Source organism: Scomber scombrus, chromosome 15, assembly GCF_963691925.1.
Source record: "Scomber scombrus chromosome 15, fScoSco1.1, whole genome shotgun sequence".
NCBI classification, from domain to species: Eukaryota; Metazoa; Chordata; class Actinopteri; order Scombriformes; family Scombridae; genus Scomber; species Scomber scombrus.
Window position 1 is genome coordinate 17,020,155 of NC_084984.1, and position 19,885 is coordinate 17,040,039.

At 37.5% G+C, this 19,885-nt stretch overlaps 1 protein-coding gene across 1 annotated transcript in view; it reads right to left on the reverse strand.

The window, feature by feature from the left end:
* Nucleotides 1-11,624: 11,624 nt before the first annotated feature.
* Nucleotides 11,625-19,885, reverse strand: part of npr2 (natriuretic peptide receptor 2) — a 65,598-nt gene continuing 57,337 nt past the window's right edge. The window contains exons 17-22 of the mRNA XM_062434251.1: nucleotides 19,434-19,557; nucleotides 17,583-17,651; nucleotides 17,215-17,389; nucleotides 15,174-15,272; nucleotides 13,309-13,400; nucleotides 11,625-12,189 (exon numbers count right to left, since the gene is read on the reverse strand). Of these exons, the coding sequence (XP_062290235.1) occupies nucleotides 12,127-12,189; nucleotides 13,309-13,400; nucleotides 15,174-15,272; nucleotides 17,215-17,389; nucleotides 17,583-17,651; nucleotides 19,434-19,557 (622 nt within the window). The 3' untranslated portion in view covers nucleotides 11,625-12,126. The remainder of the gene's footprint in view (nucleotides 12,190-13,308; nucleotides 13,401-15,173; nucleotides 15,273-17,214; nucleotides 17,390-17,582; nucleotides 17,652-19,433; nucleotides 19,558-19,885) is intronic.

Sequence of the window (19,885 nt, forward strand, 5' to 3'; positions counted from 1 at the left end):
TTTGTTGAGATTTCAACCTGTAACAATGAGGAAATACTCCTGCCTGCACACTGTCTCACTTGCTGCTAGAATATTTATTAGTTCACATTTCAATGTGTGCAGCCTGTAGGTGCACACCTGTTGCATAGTCAGATGTGCAGAGATTTTTTTATTTTATTTTTTATTTTTTGCCATTTTTGAGCTTTTTTCGTCTTCATTAACAAATGGTTATAGTATTACATGACCTAAATATGGAGATTTGATCACAAGATAATATGTGATCATATATGTTGAGGGTGGGATCCAGATGATCCAGATCTTTTAAGGTGACATAGTTTGCAACGTTCAGTCAAAATACATTAATTATTCCTACTGATTTATTACTGATTTATTATACATTTTAAATTGTGAAATGTATGTTCATGGTTGTCTTTCAGCTCACATTTTGGCTTTTCACTTTGAATTGGAGGGAGATGAGAGTTAAAGGAAATAAAGCTCTGGCTCAGTGGGATGGATGTAACAATGGATGCAGATTGGATGGATCAATCAGCAGATGGATGTAAAGACATTTTTACCAGATGATCAAATGGCAGGAGTGTCATCTTTGTTCGCTTTAATTGCACCACAGGGGACAATGCTTTTTACTCACTGCTGTCTCCTGGAGACCGGAGGATGTGCCTCTGTGCACACCTGAAAGAATGTGAGCAAGATTATTCATCCTTTTAACCTCCCACAGAGAGAAACTTTTTAACTCTTTTGTAGCTGTCAATTAAGTCCGTTTTTTAGGTTCTGTTGTATTTGAGTTGGAAAATATATGCATTTCAAGTTTTGTTACATGTTGTTTTTTTCATAATGCCTTGTACAAATTAAGAAAAGATAGCATTTTTTAAAAATTGGACATAATCTTACTGATGACAACACACAAGTTATGTAGTTTATATCCGTTTGGAATAATAAAAAGCAGACCTGACAAATAAGCTGCAAGACATTTAATTTACTTGTGTAAGACAAGTAAAGATGCAAGGCAAAGCAGTTTTCTTCATAATGCACATTTCACATGTGCACGTATGTGTAGGTCAATGTGCAGAGCAGAAAATAATTGAGGACACTTAATACAGTAGTCTCATAATAAATACATGAATAAATAAAACTTTAAAAATACATTTGTAATCTGTTATCCTGTATTTTTGGAGAAGATCTTTGTTACATTAATACATATATATGTTTATATATAGCTATATAAAAAGCCAGAACATTGGGTTTTGAAACTTATTCTGCAGCTAACAAAATGTATTTTCTTTCTTTCTTTCTTTCTTTCTTTCTTTCTTTCTTTCTTTCTTTCTTTCTTTCTTTCTTTCTTGCTGTCTTTCTTGCTTTCTTTGTTCCTTCCTTCCTTCTTTCCTTCCTTCCTTCCTTCCTTCCTGTGACAGTATTTTACTGTACCTTACTTACTTACTTTAAACGTAGGTCAGAAGTGTCAATTGTAGTCTCTCTGTAGTTTCTGTGCCCGCTCCTTACATCCACGGTCTAGGGGAGAAGAATTGCCGTTGTTATGGTGACACTTCCGTCAACTGAATCCTGTTGCTAGGTCACGTCGTTAGAGGACGGGACAGCAGATTCTGTTGTTTTTCGTGGACACTTAAGGCCACTCTGGTTAAGATTAAGTCATTTTCTTGCCATGACGGAACAACCTGCCAGTCTGGACAGTAAAGTAGGAAAATGTCTGCTTCACAACTGGGCAGAAGAGGTGAGTAGTTAGCTGGCGGCTACACCTCACTATAACTATTAACTTTCTATATATAGTCAGAGCTAGCAGCTAATACAACACACATTTGGTAACTTAATATGACTGGTAAACGATGTTATGGTGCGTTTAGTGACCACATTTAAAATGATAGCAGTACTGTGTTGACCTTTTTTTCACAGTAGACATGAGAAGTTGTCACTGCATACAAATCACAGGTGCAGTTATTAATGGTGGCTGAATCCCATTTAGCCATTTTAGTGTTAGCTGTTACACCTGTGCTTACTGCCACTGCAAATAACACTAATTATAATTTACCTTTTTTTTGTCATGAGTTTTCACTACGTACTTTTTGTTTTCAGTTCAGTTTAGCTTCAGTTAGCTTGCACAGTGGGGTTACTTGTTAATGTTTATTTGTGTTTAGTTTTAGTTGTGTTTTTATTAGTTTCTGTATTAGTTTGAGTTTTTAAAAATTATAATATGGGGGGTATTTGTCAGGGGTGAGATTTAAGAAGTTCATAAGTGTGTTAAGATACACACACAACAGGTTGTGAAGACAGTTGACTCTCAATCTCAATTTTTTTTTTTTTTTGAGATTGAGAGTTTTTTAAATGTATATTATTTATATGGCACTTTAAAAAAACAAAACCAGTGCACCAAAGTGCTTTACAAAGGCAAGCATATGTATGTACATACAGGCACAAGGACATTTATATGCATAGCAGATGGCTGTGAAAAAGAGCAAGATTAATACAGCACAAATTTAAAACCCAAATACATCAGATAACAAATAAAATCAGATTTGACCAAATTGATAAAGACTACAACTAAAGACATTTTCTGTATTTTTGTATTCTATTTTAGTCAGTTTTGTAAGTCCACAACATTATTCCAGTTTATTTTCAGGTTTATTTTTTTCTTGTCTATTTCTTTTTCATGTCAGTGAACTCAAATATATTTTCACACCTAGTTTTGGTTTTGAGTAGAGTTTTAGTTAACTATGATAACCTTTCTGCTCAGGTTTGTTTTAACCATACTCACATGCTGTGTTTTGGTTGCTGTTACCTAAATTGTGCTTTAGGTAGAGTCACATATGACTCATCGGCATTCCAACAGCCAGCATGTCTCACTATCAATATTTTGTGTGTGTAAGTGTGTGTGTATGTGTGTGTTCATCATCCCACAAGACCAACGGGTTATATAATGTTCAGATGCTGTTTACACCATCAGAGACGGACTGCAAGTGGAGTTTGTGGTGTTAGGTAAAGCTGTCTTTCATACAGTGATGGTGAGGGTGTACTTTCACTTTCCCTTTTTGGGTATATGTATTAATGACTGTGAGTGCTGTCGTAACACCTTCTGTGAGTCTTATTAAAACTGACACATACTCATAAAAGCTGTTCAGTATGTTGTCTCATCTTTGTAGGTTGCTTTCCCAATACAAAAAAACAGAAATATCTATAAAGACATAATAATAACAGGGATTTTCATCATCTATGAAAGAATTTGGCAATTCATTGATTAATAGTTTGATCTAAAAATGTCAGAAAAGAGTCAAAAATGTCCATCTTCCCTCATCAAAGGGGCTTTTAAATCAGTTTAAAACCCAAAAATATTCAGGTAATCTCTATATAAGACAATAAAAAGCAGCTCTAATCTAAACAGAGCAGGTTATGTATATTTAAACACATAACTAAATTAAAATAGAACTTTAAATAGGATCTTATGCATAAAATCAAAATAAGACAAAGTGTCTTTAATTGAAGCCTACGGTCGAGCATTGAGGCTTTACAAAGGTGTTTGTTACATAACTTCATATTCTAACATGTATTTTTATCATCTGCCCCATGTGTTCATTTACCCAGAGGGCTGTTGCAGCTCTTGACACAAAGGACACGAAAGCACACATTCAAAAACATGGACACAGAGGGATTCTCACAGTGGACCAAGAGTCTAAAATGGAGACCGTCAGCACCCTGAAAGCAGCTTACATCCCTCCCAAGAGTCCAGGGGTGAGGCTGCGGGGTACGTGTCTTTGTCTTTCAACATCTCGCACCATTACAATCCACATATAGACTAGACCTGTATTTCAAAAGAGTCTGAAAAGGTTTCGCTCTGCTGGAGGTGTGTTACAGAATCACATAGATACCGACAGCTGCTGTTTCTGTATTATACTACGCACGCTTAGTTCATCTCTTCTTCTTCTTCTTCTCTCCATCAGGCGTCAGAAGTGAGTTTTTGGAAAAACAGATCGCCCAGATGATACGGTAAATCAGCTATGAAACAAGGGGTTTTTAATACTAAAGAAATGATGGCTGGAAGTGGTTTTGTTTATGGAAATGGAGACAACTGCCCGACCACGTCTTGAGGGGGAACATGTTGGAGGAAAGTGATGTAATATTTACATGTCTGGGTTTGTTTTACTGTACAATTACAGCATGCATTACCTTTTAAATCAGATTTTATGATGCTATTTTACATGGAAGGCCAGCCAGTCTAACGGGGCCTTATAGAGTCTGTCCCCACAGATGTGGTTATTAACATCCCGCTTGAGTGAGCCGCTCATAAAGAACACAAAGCAGCGAGTCTTCAGTGAGAACGTCCCGTCCAGCAGTAGACAGTGTCTCATCACTCAGTCTTGAGCCACACACTGAATTTCCTGGACTTTATAAGTACACACCAACGCTGCTCGACTTGTGCCAGGTTCCCGTCCGGTGCAGAGCTCAGAGAGTTTTTCTAGGCTGATCTGTTGTTATGTTAAACACAATGCCATTCTGAATAAATGAATGAACAGAGTTAGCAGAATCAGATGCGGGGGAGTGTTTTTCATGGCATTTATACAGCTTAAATACCACACTTTTGACGCAACTTGGAATTTTTTACACAAATATATTATCACCACTGATCCATTGATATGTTTAAGGACAATTTATTTATTAAAGGCCCTGCATACCACTGACTCACTCACACAGATGTTTTCAGTGATTAACCTCTTCTCAGGACTGTGTTAGATTGGTATCTGCCTCAGTCTTCTGGTAGACTTCTTGCTCCTTTTTCCATTTCTTTAGATTCATTGTCATGAACTGGCTCACGGTTCAGACAAAGAAGAAGGAGAACACACGTTTGAATCACAAAAACTAGAGTAATTTATTAAAGTAACTTATTTACATAACTAAACCAAAACTACAAGTTGAATCTGTAGGATCAGTAGTGTGTGGAAGTGCATAGATGAGGGGAAAATGTATGTTAAAAAGTAAACAAACAAATGAAACAAACAAAGAAAAAGGGATGTTGGTGAAAAAGGCAGCCCAGCCCACAGCCCAGGTGAACTGCTTCTGCCTGATGATCGATTTCGACTTCATTAAAGGAAGAGAAGAAAAAAAGGCAACATACCAATTACTTTGATTGCATCCTCGTTTTCCTCACCTGTGTCTTTTTCCTCGTGTCTGACGCTGCATTCAGACAACGTCAGAAGAACGGAAAAAACTGTTGTTCTGACTTTGGAGTATTTATTCATTATTGTACAAGCTCAGTACACCAATTGGAAGCCATTTTTTAAATATTTTCCTCCTTAAACAGGGCCACAGTTAGCACACATCCATCATGGTGAAGTGGAAAATATTAATGTTTTAAGTTATAATAGTATAAATTCCATAAAAAGTCATATAACACATGTCTTGGTTCTAGCATTTAATCACTAATATGTCTAAAAGACAGAGATGTTATGTATCCTCGCACAAGTCTCCTGCAGGAAACCCCCTCCTCATATTTCGAACTTCCAAGCAGAAATTAGAGCTCTGGACCATCCTTAATGATGGTTGAGGATTTCCGGATTACATGAGGATTGACTTCTTGTTCTGTTCTGTTCTCAGTGAGAAAATTCACGAAGAACTGAATCCACCGACTCCCAAAACTGACTTCTGCTCTACAACCAAGAGGGATTTCACTGTGGAAGGATTTGTGTCCCTCACTCCTGAAACAACACAAGTATGTATTTGTGTATATACAGTATAATGAATGTATCTAACTGAGAACACAAATCTGTCAACAGTTATGAGCTCAAACCTCCTGTGTTGAATCTAAATGCCTAAAATTCAGTTTCAGTAGTGGGAACGATGTTAAAGTTTGCCCAGTATGTAGTATCAGTTTGACATTTGAATGACTACTGTTTATTATGTTTGCATAAATGTGTGTGTGTCTGTCTTACATAATATACATTATTATGTAATTATTATTATTATAATTTACATTGTTGACTATGTCTGTTTAGAATTACAGCCAATTGAAAATGAAAAAAAGAGAGTTTAGGGCTGAATATGACACTAAAAGAAGAATAGATGTTCTCTGGATCTGAGGCATCTTGAAGCTGGCTCAATTAACTCTGGGTTTGCCAATCACGCTACAAGCACATTCATGTTAAAGAGTGCTGAATTGGACGCCAATCACAGACAACATCAGCAAAACCATGAGTGTACTATTTTAATTTGACATGAGATGATCCTGAGTGTAACATCTGCCCACAGTGTCAGAAATACTGTCGGACATGAAAAAAAGTGCAACTAATCTGCATCTATTTCAACTCATTAGTCTCTTGGTATTAACATATCGGTTCCAGTCAGATTTTTGGCTAATCAATGACAATTCTCATTATTCTTGAAGTTATTTTTTTAAGTAAAATGTCAAACAATCCCTGGTTTCAGCTACTCAATTAGTTTTTTCTCTATCTCAGATCAGTGTCATTTCAATTATTTGAGTTTTTGGGGAGATATTTGAGTAAAAGCAGTTTGAAGACTTTGATGTTCATATTTTCATATTCATATGCACTACCAATTAATCATTTGATTAAAAAAACAGATCAACCAGTAAGAAAAACATCCGTCTTTATATGTGTATGTATTCATATACTGTAAGCTACACATTTTATGCTCATAATGGTCTGAAAATACTCAGAAGTAAGAACAGAAAGAATATAATCAGGGTTGTCATGTAGTTGATCTAACAGTGTGTTCTTGTTGTCTCATTTCCAGCTTCATGATTATAAAACTGAGCAGGCCATCACATTTTGGAGTGAAAATTACCAGCGGATACAGGTGAGTCAAACTGGTGTCATGTTTTGCGGATTCATTTGCTGTCGTCATGATGTTTTTTGCTTTGTTTGGATTTATACTCCAATTAGAAGTTATTTAGTTATGGCCCAGAAGGATTATATGATAGAAATGAGGCTATTTTTCTTCCTGATGTCGGGCTTGTTTCAGTCTGTGCTTACTGTATTAAAAAGAAAGTAAAGGAGAGAAATCCTTTAAAAATAAGAAACAGTGGCTAATGGCATCATATAATGTGTCCGAAGAGAATGCAACAACAGCGGGAGCTCTTAGAAAAGTTGCATTTGTCCAAGGTCAAGAGGAGGATAATTATAGATTGTGTGTTCAAAGCCCCCCCAGCCCCCCACTTCCCGCATTATTCCCTCTCTGCTCTGTGGAAAGTCTTCTTCTTATTATTTTGTGTCACATTCTGCACTCTCTATCTGGAGCTCAGGTGGTCTGTCAGATTCAGGAATAATTGATCAAACATTATTCTTCTGTGTTGTTTTTTGTGTCACAGGGTGTGACTACCGTAGGGACCCCGAACGCACCTTTCAGGAAGTCGGCCACGTTCAGCACTCCCATCAGCGAGCGGATGGATGAAATCGAGCTCCCGCTTGATGACTCGGATAATATGTCAGAGTATGACATCGCTTCACAACCTGTTAATAACTGAATTATATTAAAGTGGTAATCCACTTTAAAGATCATTGTTATTCTGACACTCTGTTTGGGTCTGACCACAACTCTCAAAATCTGCAAACAAGAACAAGAGTTTCTGTAATGAAGAGAAGTGAGGTCAGTGGAAAAGCAGCATTTTTATCTTTATATTCATACACACAGCATGTACATATCAAGATGTTTCATTAGAAATTATGACTGTCTTCTGCCTGCGAAAAACACACCAAAACACTGACATTTGGACATTAAACCTGCCAAACAAACTGTATCTGAACTTAATAAAACACACCAACCAACTACCTAAAAATAGTCATATATTCGTCACCACAGTGTGTAACTCTGGTCAGTACAAAACTTGTATGGTTGTTCTGCTTTTGGCCGTCCTCTGATATATAATCCCCAATTCTCAGAAGTTGTTAAAACATTTTTTTTAAATACAGTTGTCATTCCTGGAAATATTAACCTCATTATTTACATTATATTCATGTTTATAACCAAATGCTTTCAGGAAATGGGAACAGAGTGGATTATATTTAAATAGATTTTACTACAAATATAAAATTGGTATTAATTTACATTCAAAAATTGCAGACCATTACTTTAGAAGTATTTATAAATGGAAAATATGCACATCACTAGATTAAGACAGGTTGCACTACACAATAAACTACTAACTAATCTAATGAGTAGTGAAGCTAATAAGTAGGTAGGAATATGGAGGACATGTTTGATACAAGGATGGAAATGCTTTATAGATAATGGCTTAAATTAGAGTTATAGTGTTTTGGGGTTTCATCTGTCAGACCATGATGAGAAAGCAATGGTGACCTTAATCAACAGAATTGAAGAGCATTATACGTCATATTTTGCACACTGTTAGACTGACTCGGGTCAGGTCTTGGTTACAATGAACTGAGAAGACATGGATTAGCCTATCTCTTGGAAAAGAAAAAGGAAAGACTTATGCTAAGAACCACATAATTACATTTCACAAAAAGAATATAATGTGGGTCATACTACACCACATTATGGCAGCAATAATGTCAGACTAAATAACTCAACACCTAATATATTTCTCCATTTATGCTTACAAAAATGAAATGGAAGTTTAATATATCGCTTATATTGGCCCCTTGAAACTGACTAAGTTACTGCTATTTTTTCATTATTGATTGACATTGTTAAAGACAAGGAACTGACCATGTGTAGCAAATGGTTAGATTAGGCAGCAAAGGCTCTGCTGAGGGAGCTTTCAAAGAGTACAATCAGCATCGAGGAGTCTTCAGGAGAACATACATGACCATGTAATCTGATTTTAAATCAACATGACCAAAAACTGTTTCCTAGTTTCCTAGCAACCAATTTTTATATTAGTATTGTATTTACTAGTGAAGATTTAAGTTTGAGTGGGACAATGACTTGTTTGCAAGTAGTAAAAGGTGACCAAGAAGTAAAGTAGACTTTTAACACAAATTTGGATTCACATATAGGTGAACAATAGGTGTACCTGCCTCTCACCTATGTCAGCTGGGATGGGCTCCAGTTCCCCTGTAACCCTGCAAAGGATAAAGCTACAGGGTGGATGGCTGGATGGTGAAACGTTATCCAGCTCATGCTGTTGAAAGTTGGATTTTTCTCTCAAAGTGAAAGCAAATGTCATTCTTTCTATAGCTGGACTATTGTCTGCTCTGTCTTCATGCTGCCTCTGCCTGACAAGAGCTCGCTCTATTTACATGCTTCATTCCTTCTTTTCTGTTATTTCTCTTTTGCCTTTTGCAGCCTGTAATTATTGCAATCAAATGGTGCCTTGCAACAAAAAGCCACCTTTTCCTCCTGTACCGGTCAAATATCTTCCTGTTGTCCTCGAACAACATAACAAGAAAAGCTATCAGGACTCAAAAAAAATAACACAAAGAGCACTTCTCCACCTTTACAAAGACCTGTGCTCCTGCAGATGTGAGAAACAGCATATTGTCGATAAGTGTATGCTACAGATTCACATTTGTGTTCTGTCAATCAGAGGACAGGCGCTGCTTATCCTCTCTGAGCTTTCAGCAGGGATTAGTAGGCGGTAGCTATGGCGACAAGTAATTTTAGCTTATATTTATGCAGCTTTTTCTCTCCAAACATTTCATTAACTCATGCGATGATACAGGAAAACCAATTTGTCTCCGAAACACAAGGCCCTCGCAGCGAATATCTGCTTAACATTCCAAATGAAATGTGATACAGCAATTTTCTTTCTTTTTTTTGTTTCCCCTCTTTTATTTCAGATGTGTCTCTCTGTTGGTTCTGACTTATGAGTTTCTTTTTTGGAAAGAATCAGTCCTGAAACAATAGGAAAGAAGAGTTGAATTTCCTGATCTGAACTCTTAGATGACCAAACCCAGCAATGATTTTGCAATTTTACAGGTTAAAGATATTTTTTAGATGTCTTGGTTACATGTAACTGTTAAATCAACATAATTTAATAGACTATATTTCAATTAGAAGCAGGTCCTAACTAGTTCAACATTATCATTATATTTGAATAAGAGTTAAGTATTAGTTTTTCCAAAGATAAATACATTTATTTAAAATACATTTAAGGATTACATTGCTCGGTATCAGCTTGCTCCACACACACACACACACACACACACACACACACACACACACACACACACACACACACACACACACACACACACACACACACACACACACAACACCTATATGCAACAATTCAACATATTTTTATTTACAGAGATACTGAGAATTATTTGACTTATGTAATACTTTTCCCTTGGAGGCTTTGTACTTCAAGGTCTCGGCTGTGTGAAAAGACAGAAAGTAAGACATGATAAGGTGACCGGTCAGTATTGAGAAGTTAACAGGTCAGCGAGCGCTTCAGCAGAGACCTTCACGACTCAATGTGGCTCTAACAGGCGACCGGCAGTGTGTGTCACTGCGAGAAAGTAGGCGGTAATTACAGCTGTGCAGGAGGGGAAGATGTGCTCCTGCAGAGATGAAAAAGAACAAACACATGCGCGCACACACACACACACACACTAACACACACACACTGTGCCCATGCCCCCGTTTCACAACTGATAATGAGCATCTAATGAGTGGTGATGTCATTACAACAAACAGATGCCTGCTACCGGCTCACTTTTCGCCACTTCCTCCCCACTCTGTCCACAACTGCTGGCAGTTAATTAGGCTGCAGATACTTTCTGTGGCACATTTGTTCTATTTCAAATAATAATGATATTTATGGCAGCATGGTGATACATTTCAATGTTAGAGAGAGTTAAAGTTCATAAACCTGAACTAGCTATCATGACCTTTGAGGGGAAAAGTGCAGAGCTGATATTTAACAGTATATAAAAATAGAAAATAAAAGCTTCAAGGTGCAGTTTAATTTCAACAGAACTGCCTGTCATTGTTGAACTGCCACTTCCTTTTTTAAATGTGCAATTCTAGTGAGACATCCAATATTTCAGTGGGAAAGTACAAGGTCATTTATAAATTCTTTCTGGGTTACACATGGGGGAGTATTATCAGGAGACTATGGCCCAGATACATTCAGAGAAGTCACATGAGTAGTGCTATGGAATATCTGAAGCTAATGCATGAATCCGCTAACCTGACGTGGTTTGAGAAATAGTTCTTGGAAACTGTTTGTAAAAGGGCAGGCATCTTCAAAAAATACTTGGCAGGAGATTGAATGAACTATTTATCACTGGCTAATTTAAGCCAATCAAATCAACCAACCATATGACATAGAAAACATCTTGCCATTCATCACTCTTCTTTCAATGAAGACATGTAGTTAGGGTTAACGGTTAGGCGTAATGTCAAGATAAGGGTTAACGGTTTGGCGTAAAGTTAAGGTTAGGATTAAGACTTCAGCTTTAACGTTAAGATTAGGATTAGATTTAAAGTTAGCGTATCTAGCACCAATCAACTTGAAGCCTGACAAGATGGATTGATCTCTGAAATCCACCTGCCTTGCAAGATAACAAATCCACATTATCCTGTTTCCTATTACTTTTTTTGGTGCCTTTCTTATATTACACCCTTTATACAAGCAAATATCAATAACTCTTGCAAAAAACACACCAAAAGTATAAAAATACAGCCTGGTCCATAAATGGAAAAAAGAGTGTTTTACTCGGTTTATTGAACAAAATATCTTACAGTATCTTGGATATACATATATACATATTATCTTGCACTGTAAAACACTGTTGATGAGCCCCTGCAGTGACATTGATAGTAACACTGTGCCTCCAAACTTCAATGGGTGTTCCAAGGAAATATTAATACATCATTGACTTCCAAACACATTATACAAATCTGAATATAGAAAGCACAAAAAATAAGAATTTATCAGTGAAAAGTACTCACTCTCAGGACAGAAAGGTTCTTCATACAAAAAACAACTTTTACAATATCTTTTGTTTTTGCAGTTACAGTATTCAGGTAATAAATATACCTGGAATTCACTCTGTTTTTGTCGTACGGTGTCGTTCACTTTTCCTCTACACGGAAATCACCAGTAAGGACTTATTCTAGAACAAATAAAGAAGTGGCTTGGCCACCGGAGCTTCTGCTGTCGTCTCCACTGCTGCTGCCAAATTATCAGCAGACATCTCAGATAACATACACATCAGTCTTCTCCCCAAGAAGCCAATAGGTTCTCATTTTGCCTTTGCCCTGGAAAAACACAAAAATCAATGGGTTCATCAATGGAGATGAAGTGGGGGTTGGGAGGTAAGGTTGATATCCTCTATTAGGCTGCCCTTCGTTAAGGGTGACCCTGATGGTTGCAACAGCTCAGCTTACACTTCTTCCTTTCTTCACAAATGAAGTATTACGCATTATCAGAGAACGATGAACCATGTCATACATATTGCTTTTGTCAAGGGAGAACATTGTTTCCCCAAAAAGGTTAAAATTTGTCTCCAGCTAATGCTAAATTGATTGGTTCATAAGGTGATTAGATCAACAGAAAATTAGCAATTTAAATCAAGTCATTTATTCAGCAAAAAGGTTTCCTTCACTGGCTCCAAATTATCAAATGTGAGAAAATAATTGAGTATCTTTGGGTTTTGAAGTGTTAGTCGAACAAAACAAGCTGTGTGAAGACATCATCCTAGACTCTGGGAAATAGTCCCATTTTTTATAGTCATTTTCTGTCATGTTGTTCAGGCCCGTAGCCAGCATTTTCGAAACACTGACATACCAATTCCCCCAGCACAAACACACACCCTAAGACATGTGTCTTTGACTAGACATCATATTATATTCATTAGTTTAACTGTTCAGTTGTATTTCCTCCCTAAATGACTTGACAATCTGGCAGGAATGTAACTTTGTTAGACTAAATCACATTAAACACCCTTCATTCATAAATCCCTCTGTTATTTATCTTAACTAATACTGAGTGAAGCTTTACTGAGTGCCTTCCATGGAAACTACAACCCTGATTTTAAACTAGTGATTGATTAATCAAATAATCCTCAGACTAGTAGTAACCCCGTTATATAGTAGGATGTTAGTTTCTGAATGAAAATGCAATGAGGTATCACTCTGCAAACAAATCTTAATATAATTCATTCCAGTACAGAACAGGTTGTTTCAAGGATTTTGGATCTTGGCTGCTTTATTTTGAAATCCCTGAAACAAACTGTGCCAACAATTAATGTTTTTTGCAGTGTGAGCAGTCTTTATTCAGCAGTCACAAACAAGAAGCACAATGCTTTTGCTCTTTTTCTGGTGTTTCAACTTTAACAGTGTTTAAAAAAAAAAAAGAAGCAAAGGAAGTCTTCTTACCTTCATTTCTACGTCTCCTCGTAGCTGAAGATCGAAGTAGCCAAACTCATCCAGCACCTCTTTGGTGGCTGAGGATAGGTGGATCTTCAAAGCTGCAAAAACACATCAAGAGCGCAACAGATAAGGCGGAGTATCGAGAAATGACAACTCTAATAATATTTGAATTACCACTGCACTACGCTGCTTTTGTGTCAGGCTCAAGGACATAACTGAGAGGTGCGTCGAGTAGAAGCATTCAGTCCTTTCAGACGTCAGCAGCTGAAATCTTAACAGAGATGAAAATCTGTATTGTTTCATCCAATTAATGCACACGATGCAGAGACGTGAGATGTGATTCCTGACTGTGAGGCTTCGGGTTGCACAGTTTATCGCTGGCTAAGGGCCCTTAGCTGTAAGTGTTATCAATTATTTACCAGTGGAGGCACAATACAGGAAGTGACTCAGTAGTTAATCAATACATCTGATGATCGACTCGCAAAATACCTAACCACAGTTTCATAACACTAGTTCCTGTCACTGCCAGTTAAGAGCAGAAATGTCAGTGTAGGAAGTATTGGACTCAGCAGGTCAATACGTTTTATATTCAGCCTCCAAGTCATTTCCATCCAGCCACATTAGCAGATACTTATTTACACTTGTTACAGCACATTTCTGCACAGTATGCTCTGTGTGCTGACAGTGTACAAGATTGGACAAACTGTTCGGATGAGTGTTTATTCATTGTTTGCTATAATCCCCATTAATTGTTACCTTGGCAACAACGACTACTCCGGTGGTCCATATAAAAAACAGTGTAATTAGCTATTTAGACTTTTACACTCACTTACTACCTGCTGTATAGTATATAATATGGTTATAACAATATTAACCATCACATAAAACATAATCAAATTACATGTGAACTAAACATATCAACAGTAAAACAAAACAAATCACTTCAATAAATCACCTGAAAAGACTAAAAACAATTCCTTACATCATCCAGTGCTAGAAAATCAAAAGTGTGTTCATCCGCAACCCTTACCCTAACCCTAACCCTAACCCTTTTTTAAGGAAATTACTGAGCCTATTCTAAAAATGAAACTATATACTTGGATGTGTTTTTTTTGAATATTTACATCTTCAGTTAAGAACTAGTGGGACTGGGACTGAGTGCCACAGACAGAGTAGAGAAGTCAGACAGAGAGAGAGGCCTTGGGCTAACACATTTCATTTTCCAACTAACAATTAATATTAATTCAATCTGTAAATTGTTTTCTCTAGTCATTTTGTCTATGAAATGGAGGAAAACTGAAAACCATATCTGACTAAGAAAAGCATCAAATCCTCATTTTTAAGAGCCTGTAACTAAATAATGGTAAACAAACAATGGATCAGTTCTTTTTTTTGTTGATAAAAGAGAAAATATTAAATGGACTGCTTTTATCAAAACAACTGAGGACGCTACACATTAACAATTAAAGACATTGGACATTATATATAATAATATTTTCAACTGAGGAGCCCCCATGTTTTTGTCTGTTTGTTTTTTGTTTTGTTTGTTTGTTTTTCCCTTTCCTTAAATTGAAAATACTAAATAAAAAATATTTTAGAAAAAAGAGAAAATATTGAATAACGCCTGCTTTCTCATATTAATATGAAGCATTATGTGGATTTTCATCTGGTACAAGCTTTGTCCAGATGCCCTCTATCCATAAACCATTGATTGGGACACTGGTTGAGAAACAGAACATCTTTTCCAGCAACTACAAGCTCTCATACACAGAAGCAGTGTGAAGTCTTGTGATATAAAACCAGGTACAGGCATCAGAGATGTTCAAAGTAAAACAAAAAAGAACAAATAAACGTGTGACAGTGACACTCACCTTCTCCGTTGGACTCCATTCGAGACGCCGTGTTGACAGTATCTCCAAACAAACAGTATCTGGGCATTTTCAACCCGACCACACCGGCACACACCGGACCTATAAAACAGAAGCTAAATATAGTCACATTTTTACAGCGGAAAAAACAACAATATCTGGCGCGCTAGGCGCTGCTGTCATTATCACAACCACCTCACACCTCGCCTCGGTGAAAATGTTTTTAAACAGCACGACAGAAGTGCGAGCGATTTGAAATTGTGCTTAGAAATGCTTTAAATTACTCTAACAATGCTAAGTACCAGCCTACGCACGCTTTTCTATTGCATGTCAAGTATCCTAATAAGAATATAAACAGTGCCTCCGTGAGCTGATACAGTCTAATAGTGTGTCAGAAGCCTCTCGTAAATTACATCCGACTAAAGCCAGGCAGCACGTCTGCATCCAGAGGTGGGAAGTTACAAATCATAACTGTCCTGTGCTTGATATACACACAGTTTCCAGTTTATTAAACACACCATGCAAAAAAATAATACAGGGTAATACATTCATTAAGGTTTTAATGTTCAGTTTATGTTGCAGCTGTTTCAGAGAGGTGTTCATTCACTTTGTGGTCATTTTAAAAGCTGTTTGAGAGGTTTTTCTACTTACTTATTAATATAAACAGCATAGACAGAGTATTACAAGCACCTCTCAAGATAAAGGGATAACAGAACTGAAAACTATAACTGAGTAAGTGGATCTTGAGTTGAGATTGCTTTATCAAAATGAGCAAAATGTTTATGAGCGAGGTCAATGAATTATGAACTGAAGTGTGTCGAGATTCTGACTTTCTTTCACAGCAGACACTTACATGTAATCCAATACCCTAGAACATGGGTGTCAAACATGCGGCCCGTTGGCCAGAACCGGCCCGCAGAGGGGTCCAATCCGGCCCACTTTCCTTCCTGTCTTTTTTTCCTTCTTTCCTTTCTTTTCTTTCTTCCTTCCTTACTTTCTTCTTTCCTTCCTTCCACCTGTCCTTCCTTCCCACCTTCCTTCCATTTGTCCTTCCTTCCTTCCTTCCTTCCTTCCTTCCTTCCTTCCTTCCTTCCCTCCTTCCTTCCATCTTTTTAATGGTCTGGCCCAAATTTGGGCCAGACCAAAAGTTTGACACCCCTGCCCCTAATAGCACAGTTAAATCACATTCAAGTGCTCTATAAATCAAATGTGTTATTATTATCATTATTACATACATAGTGATAAGCATGTGAGATTACAATGATTTCAGTGCTGATGATTAAATATTGGGGTCTACATTTAGTCTTTTTACAGGTTGATCTAGTTTTAAAGCACATTAGCTCACATTAAACATACTGTAATTACAGTTTTATCTTAGATAGAGCAGATAGAGAAATGTGTTTATGTTAGTCCGAGTCTGTTACAGAAAACTGTTGCTAATACCAGCTGAACTTATTGCAAAATGTATCGCAACTCCTATCAGATCTGAGTAGATGCTGGTAGAGGAGAAAGAGAGAGAGAGAGAGAGCGAGAGAGAGCGAGAGAGAGAGAGAGAGAGAGAGAGAGAGAGAGAGAGAGAGAGAGAGAGAGAGAGGGAGAGAGAGAGAGAGAGAGAGAGAGAGAGAGAGAGAGAGAGAGAGAGAGAGAGAGAGAGAGTGAGAGGGGTCACGCATGGGAAAACCTGCTGCTGGTTCGATTAACAAAATATGCGGTCGGATAGATAACTGAGTGTCTGGATCGGAGTTCTCATAGATTTAATATTCAAGTAGACATGGTTCAGACTTCTCAATCGCTGCCCACATCTTCGATTTGTTCCACAATTTTTTAAAAAGGCTCTGGTGTTGAGCTCATTAGTGGCAGTTTCCTAGTGGGAAAACAACCGAGTCAATCAGTCGGTGATTTTTCTCCGTCTGGGTGGAATTAAGAAAGAGATAATCATCCTGTCAGACTGAGAAGAATACAGCAGCTACTACCCAAAATAGAAACAGAAAAATCCAGTCCAGGTTGTTTAAAGTAGATGGAAGTGTCAGAAGTCTAGACTCACCCGTGTGTATACCTATCCTGAGTCTCAGCTGGTCGTTGGGTCTGTGTCGGATCTTGAAGGTTTTGACCTGCTCTAACAAAGCCAGCGACATCCCGGCGATCTCTCTGGCGTGGAGCTTCCCGTTCCGCACCGGCAGCCCCGACACCACCATGTAGGCGTCGCCGATGGTCTCCACCTGAGGGGGACGAATCGTAAGGGATCATGTTTCCTTTATATTCCCAGCATTCCTGTTGAGGTCTTATATGCATGAAGCTAAAATACATGTGCTCAAATGTTTCAGCTGCAGGTTTTAACATCAAGTAAGAGACAAAACTCACTGACTGGAAACACATTCTCACAATTCTCGCATTAAAATCATTGTGATTTACCTTGTATACGTCAAAGTTGTCGATGATGGCATCAAAACAGGTGTACAGATCATTAAGCAATGTAACAACCTACAAAGAGAGAGAGAGAGAGACAGGAGAGTTTGGATTATTTGACCTGCCAAATGCCACTGTGTTTGCTTTTGTTAAAAGGTTGACAGACTGAGAGGTCGGCGTGTCTGCAAAACCTCACAGTCTCTCATGTTTTCTGTGTCTGTCTGTTGCTGGATGATCACATTTACAACATCATATAAGCAAATCCAAAGATTGATTATTACAATCTGCCAACCCAGCACCTTTCATCTCTACTCTACACTGTGTCGTCTATGCCTCCGTCACTTTTCAGACTGTTTTATTTATATGCAGTTATTACCGTCATGTGGTTTTTGGCCCTGTTCATGGCCTGACAGGAACATCAGCAGACACTATTCAGGGCTCCAAAAAGTGCTGCCACCTAATCTGTAGGCCTGTCACAATAATTATAGACTTATCATACAATAATGTAATTTTCCACATTGTCATATCTATATATTGACTTATTGTATGATACAGGGACATGACCTTGATCATTTTTTACCTCAATATTAATCCAATACCATCGGCCGCCCCCCTTGCATTATTATGCTATTATATTATCATTATATCAGTGGTATAAAATTATCTTCAAATGACAATAATATTGTGTATCACGATTATTTCAGAGACAATATATCGTCCAATAAAAGTAGTTATCGTGACAGGCCTGCTACTCTGTGTGTTTTCCAGTTTAAAAAAGAACCAATTTAATTCATGTTTTGATTTACTGCTCATATTTTCCTAAAAATAATTGAATATCATGAAGCTATAATTAAAAAATATCAATCAAAGGTAATGCAGTAAGAATAGTGGCCTTGTACAACATAAACCTACATTTATAACCAATAATCTATGTGATGATAATCATTGTCTAATATTTTGTTGGGCTACTGTTATTATAAAAGCATGACAACCACTTTCACTATACTGTATTATTTACTATAATATGATAGCTAATTATAGAAATGTACTTGACCCCACACTTCTGAATCCAATGCTGACTCCCAATCATTAATAGCGAGTGGCAATAGTATGTGTCCTGTTGTTTTACTAACACCACAGCACTAGATTCAATCTGTTAGTTTAGAGATGGAGATATTGGTACGTCGTGGCACAATGTGACTCAACTCTGCGTCAACACACTCTTTCATCTGGCAGTTGTACTATTCTGAGTTGCAGAGCCTTTGTGTGGGAACGCACACTGTGGGAACTATGATACACACTGTAGGTAGAGACCTGGTACTGGTGAGTGCTTTAATGCATGAATAGAGAGAAGGAGAGAGAGAATTCAGCGCCAATGATCACGACCTGTGATTTTAGATTAGTTTGGTAGATTTTGAGTCAAGAGAGAAAAGGGAAGACTATTACTTCATCTTCAGATTAATTTCATCAAACACAGACAGAAATAGTGTAAAATCACTCATCAGAGGTGATTGCAGTGACAAATTAATTGCAGACTGTGTACCTGTTGATAGATTGCTCAGCCGATATTATTGGCCGATATTAGCCTATCACAAGATATATCGGTATCAGTGTTTATGTTGTCTTAGAGGAGCTGATTTTTTTTTTTTTAATTATAGGCAGCATTTTATGTGTATTTAATAATTTTTCTTGATTCAACTATTCAGTTAATTTAACTCTTAAACACTATCACTGCAAAAAATGTGTGTTAATGTATATATAAGATTATTGGCTCATATATGGATATTGGAATTTCTTTTTACTACCTAATATCAGTATCAGCATCAGCCCCAAAAATCCAGTATCGGTCCCCAGTACCTGTAGTGGTGTACTCTCTGCTGACATGGACGTGAAGCCCACTATGTCACTGAAGTAAATGGTGACGCTGTCGAACGCTTCCGCCTGCACCGTCTCCCCTCGTTTTAGCTGCTCTGCTACTGAGCTGCACAGAGAGAGAGAGAGAGAGAGAGAGAGAGAGAGAGAGAGAGAGAGAGAGAGAGAGAGAGAGAGAGAGAAGAGAGACATGAGGTCATGAGGACATGTTCAGAAAAATCAAGAAGCAACAAAAGCTAAGAGGAAACTTAAGTGAGTCAAGAAATTAAAACAAACACACTGAAACAAGCACCTGCAGGTTCTAAGAGCTGATGAGAAAATGATGTTTGCTTTGCTGCTGAGCGAGTTTAACCAAGACTGAAACATAATTACATAAGGACGCCTGGCAGGTTTAATTAAGTGGCAGTTTATCTCCGTGTTCATTTCCTCTTAATCAA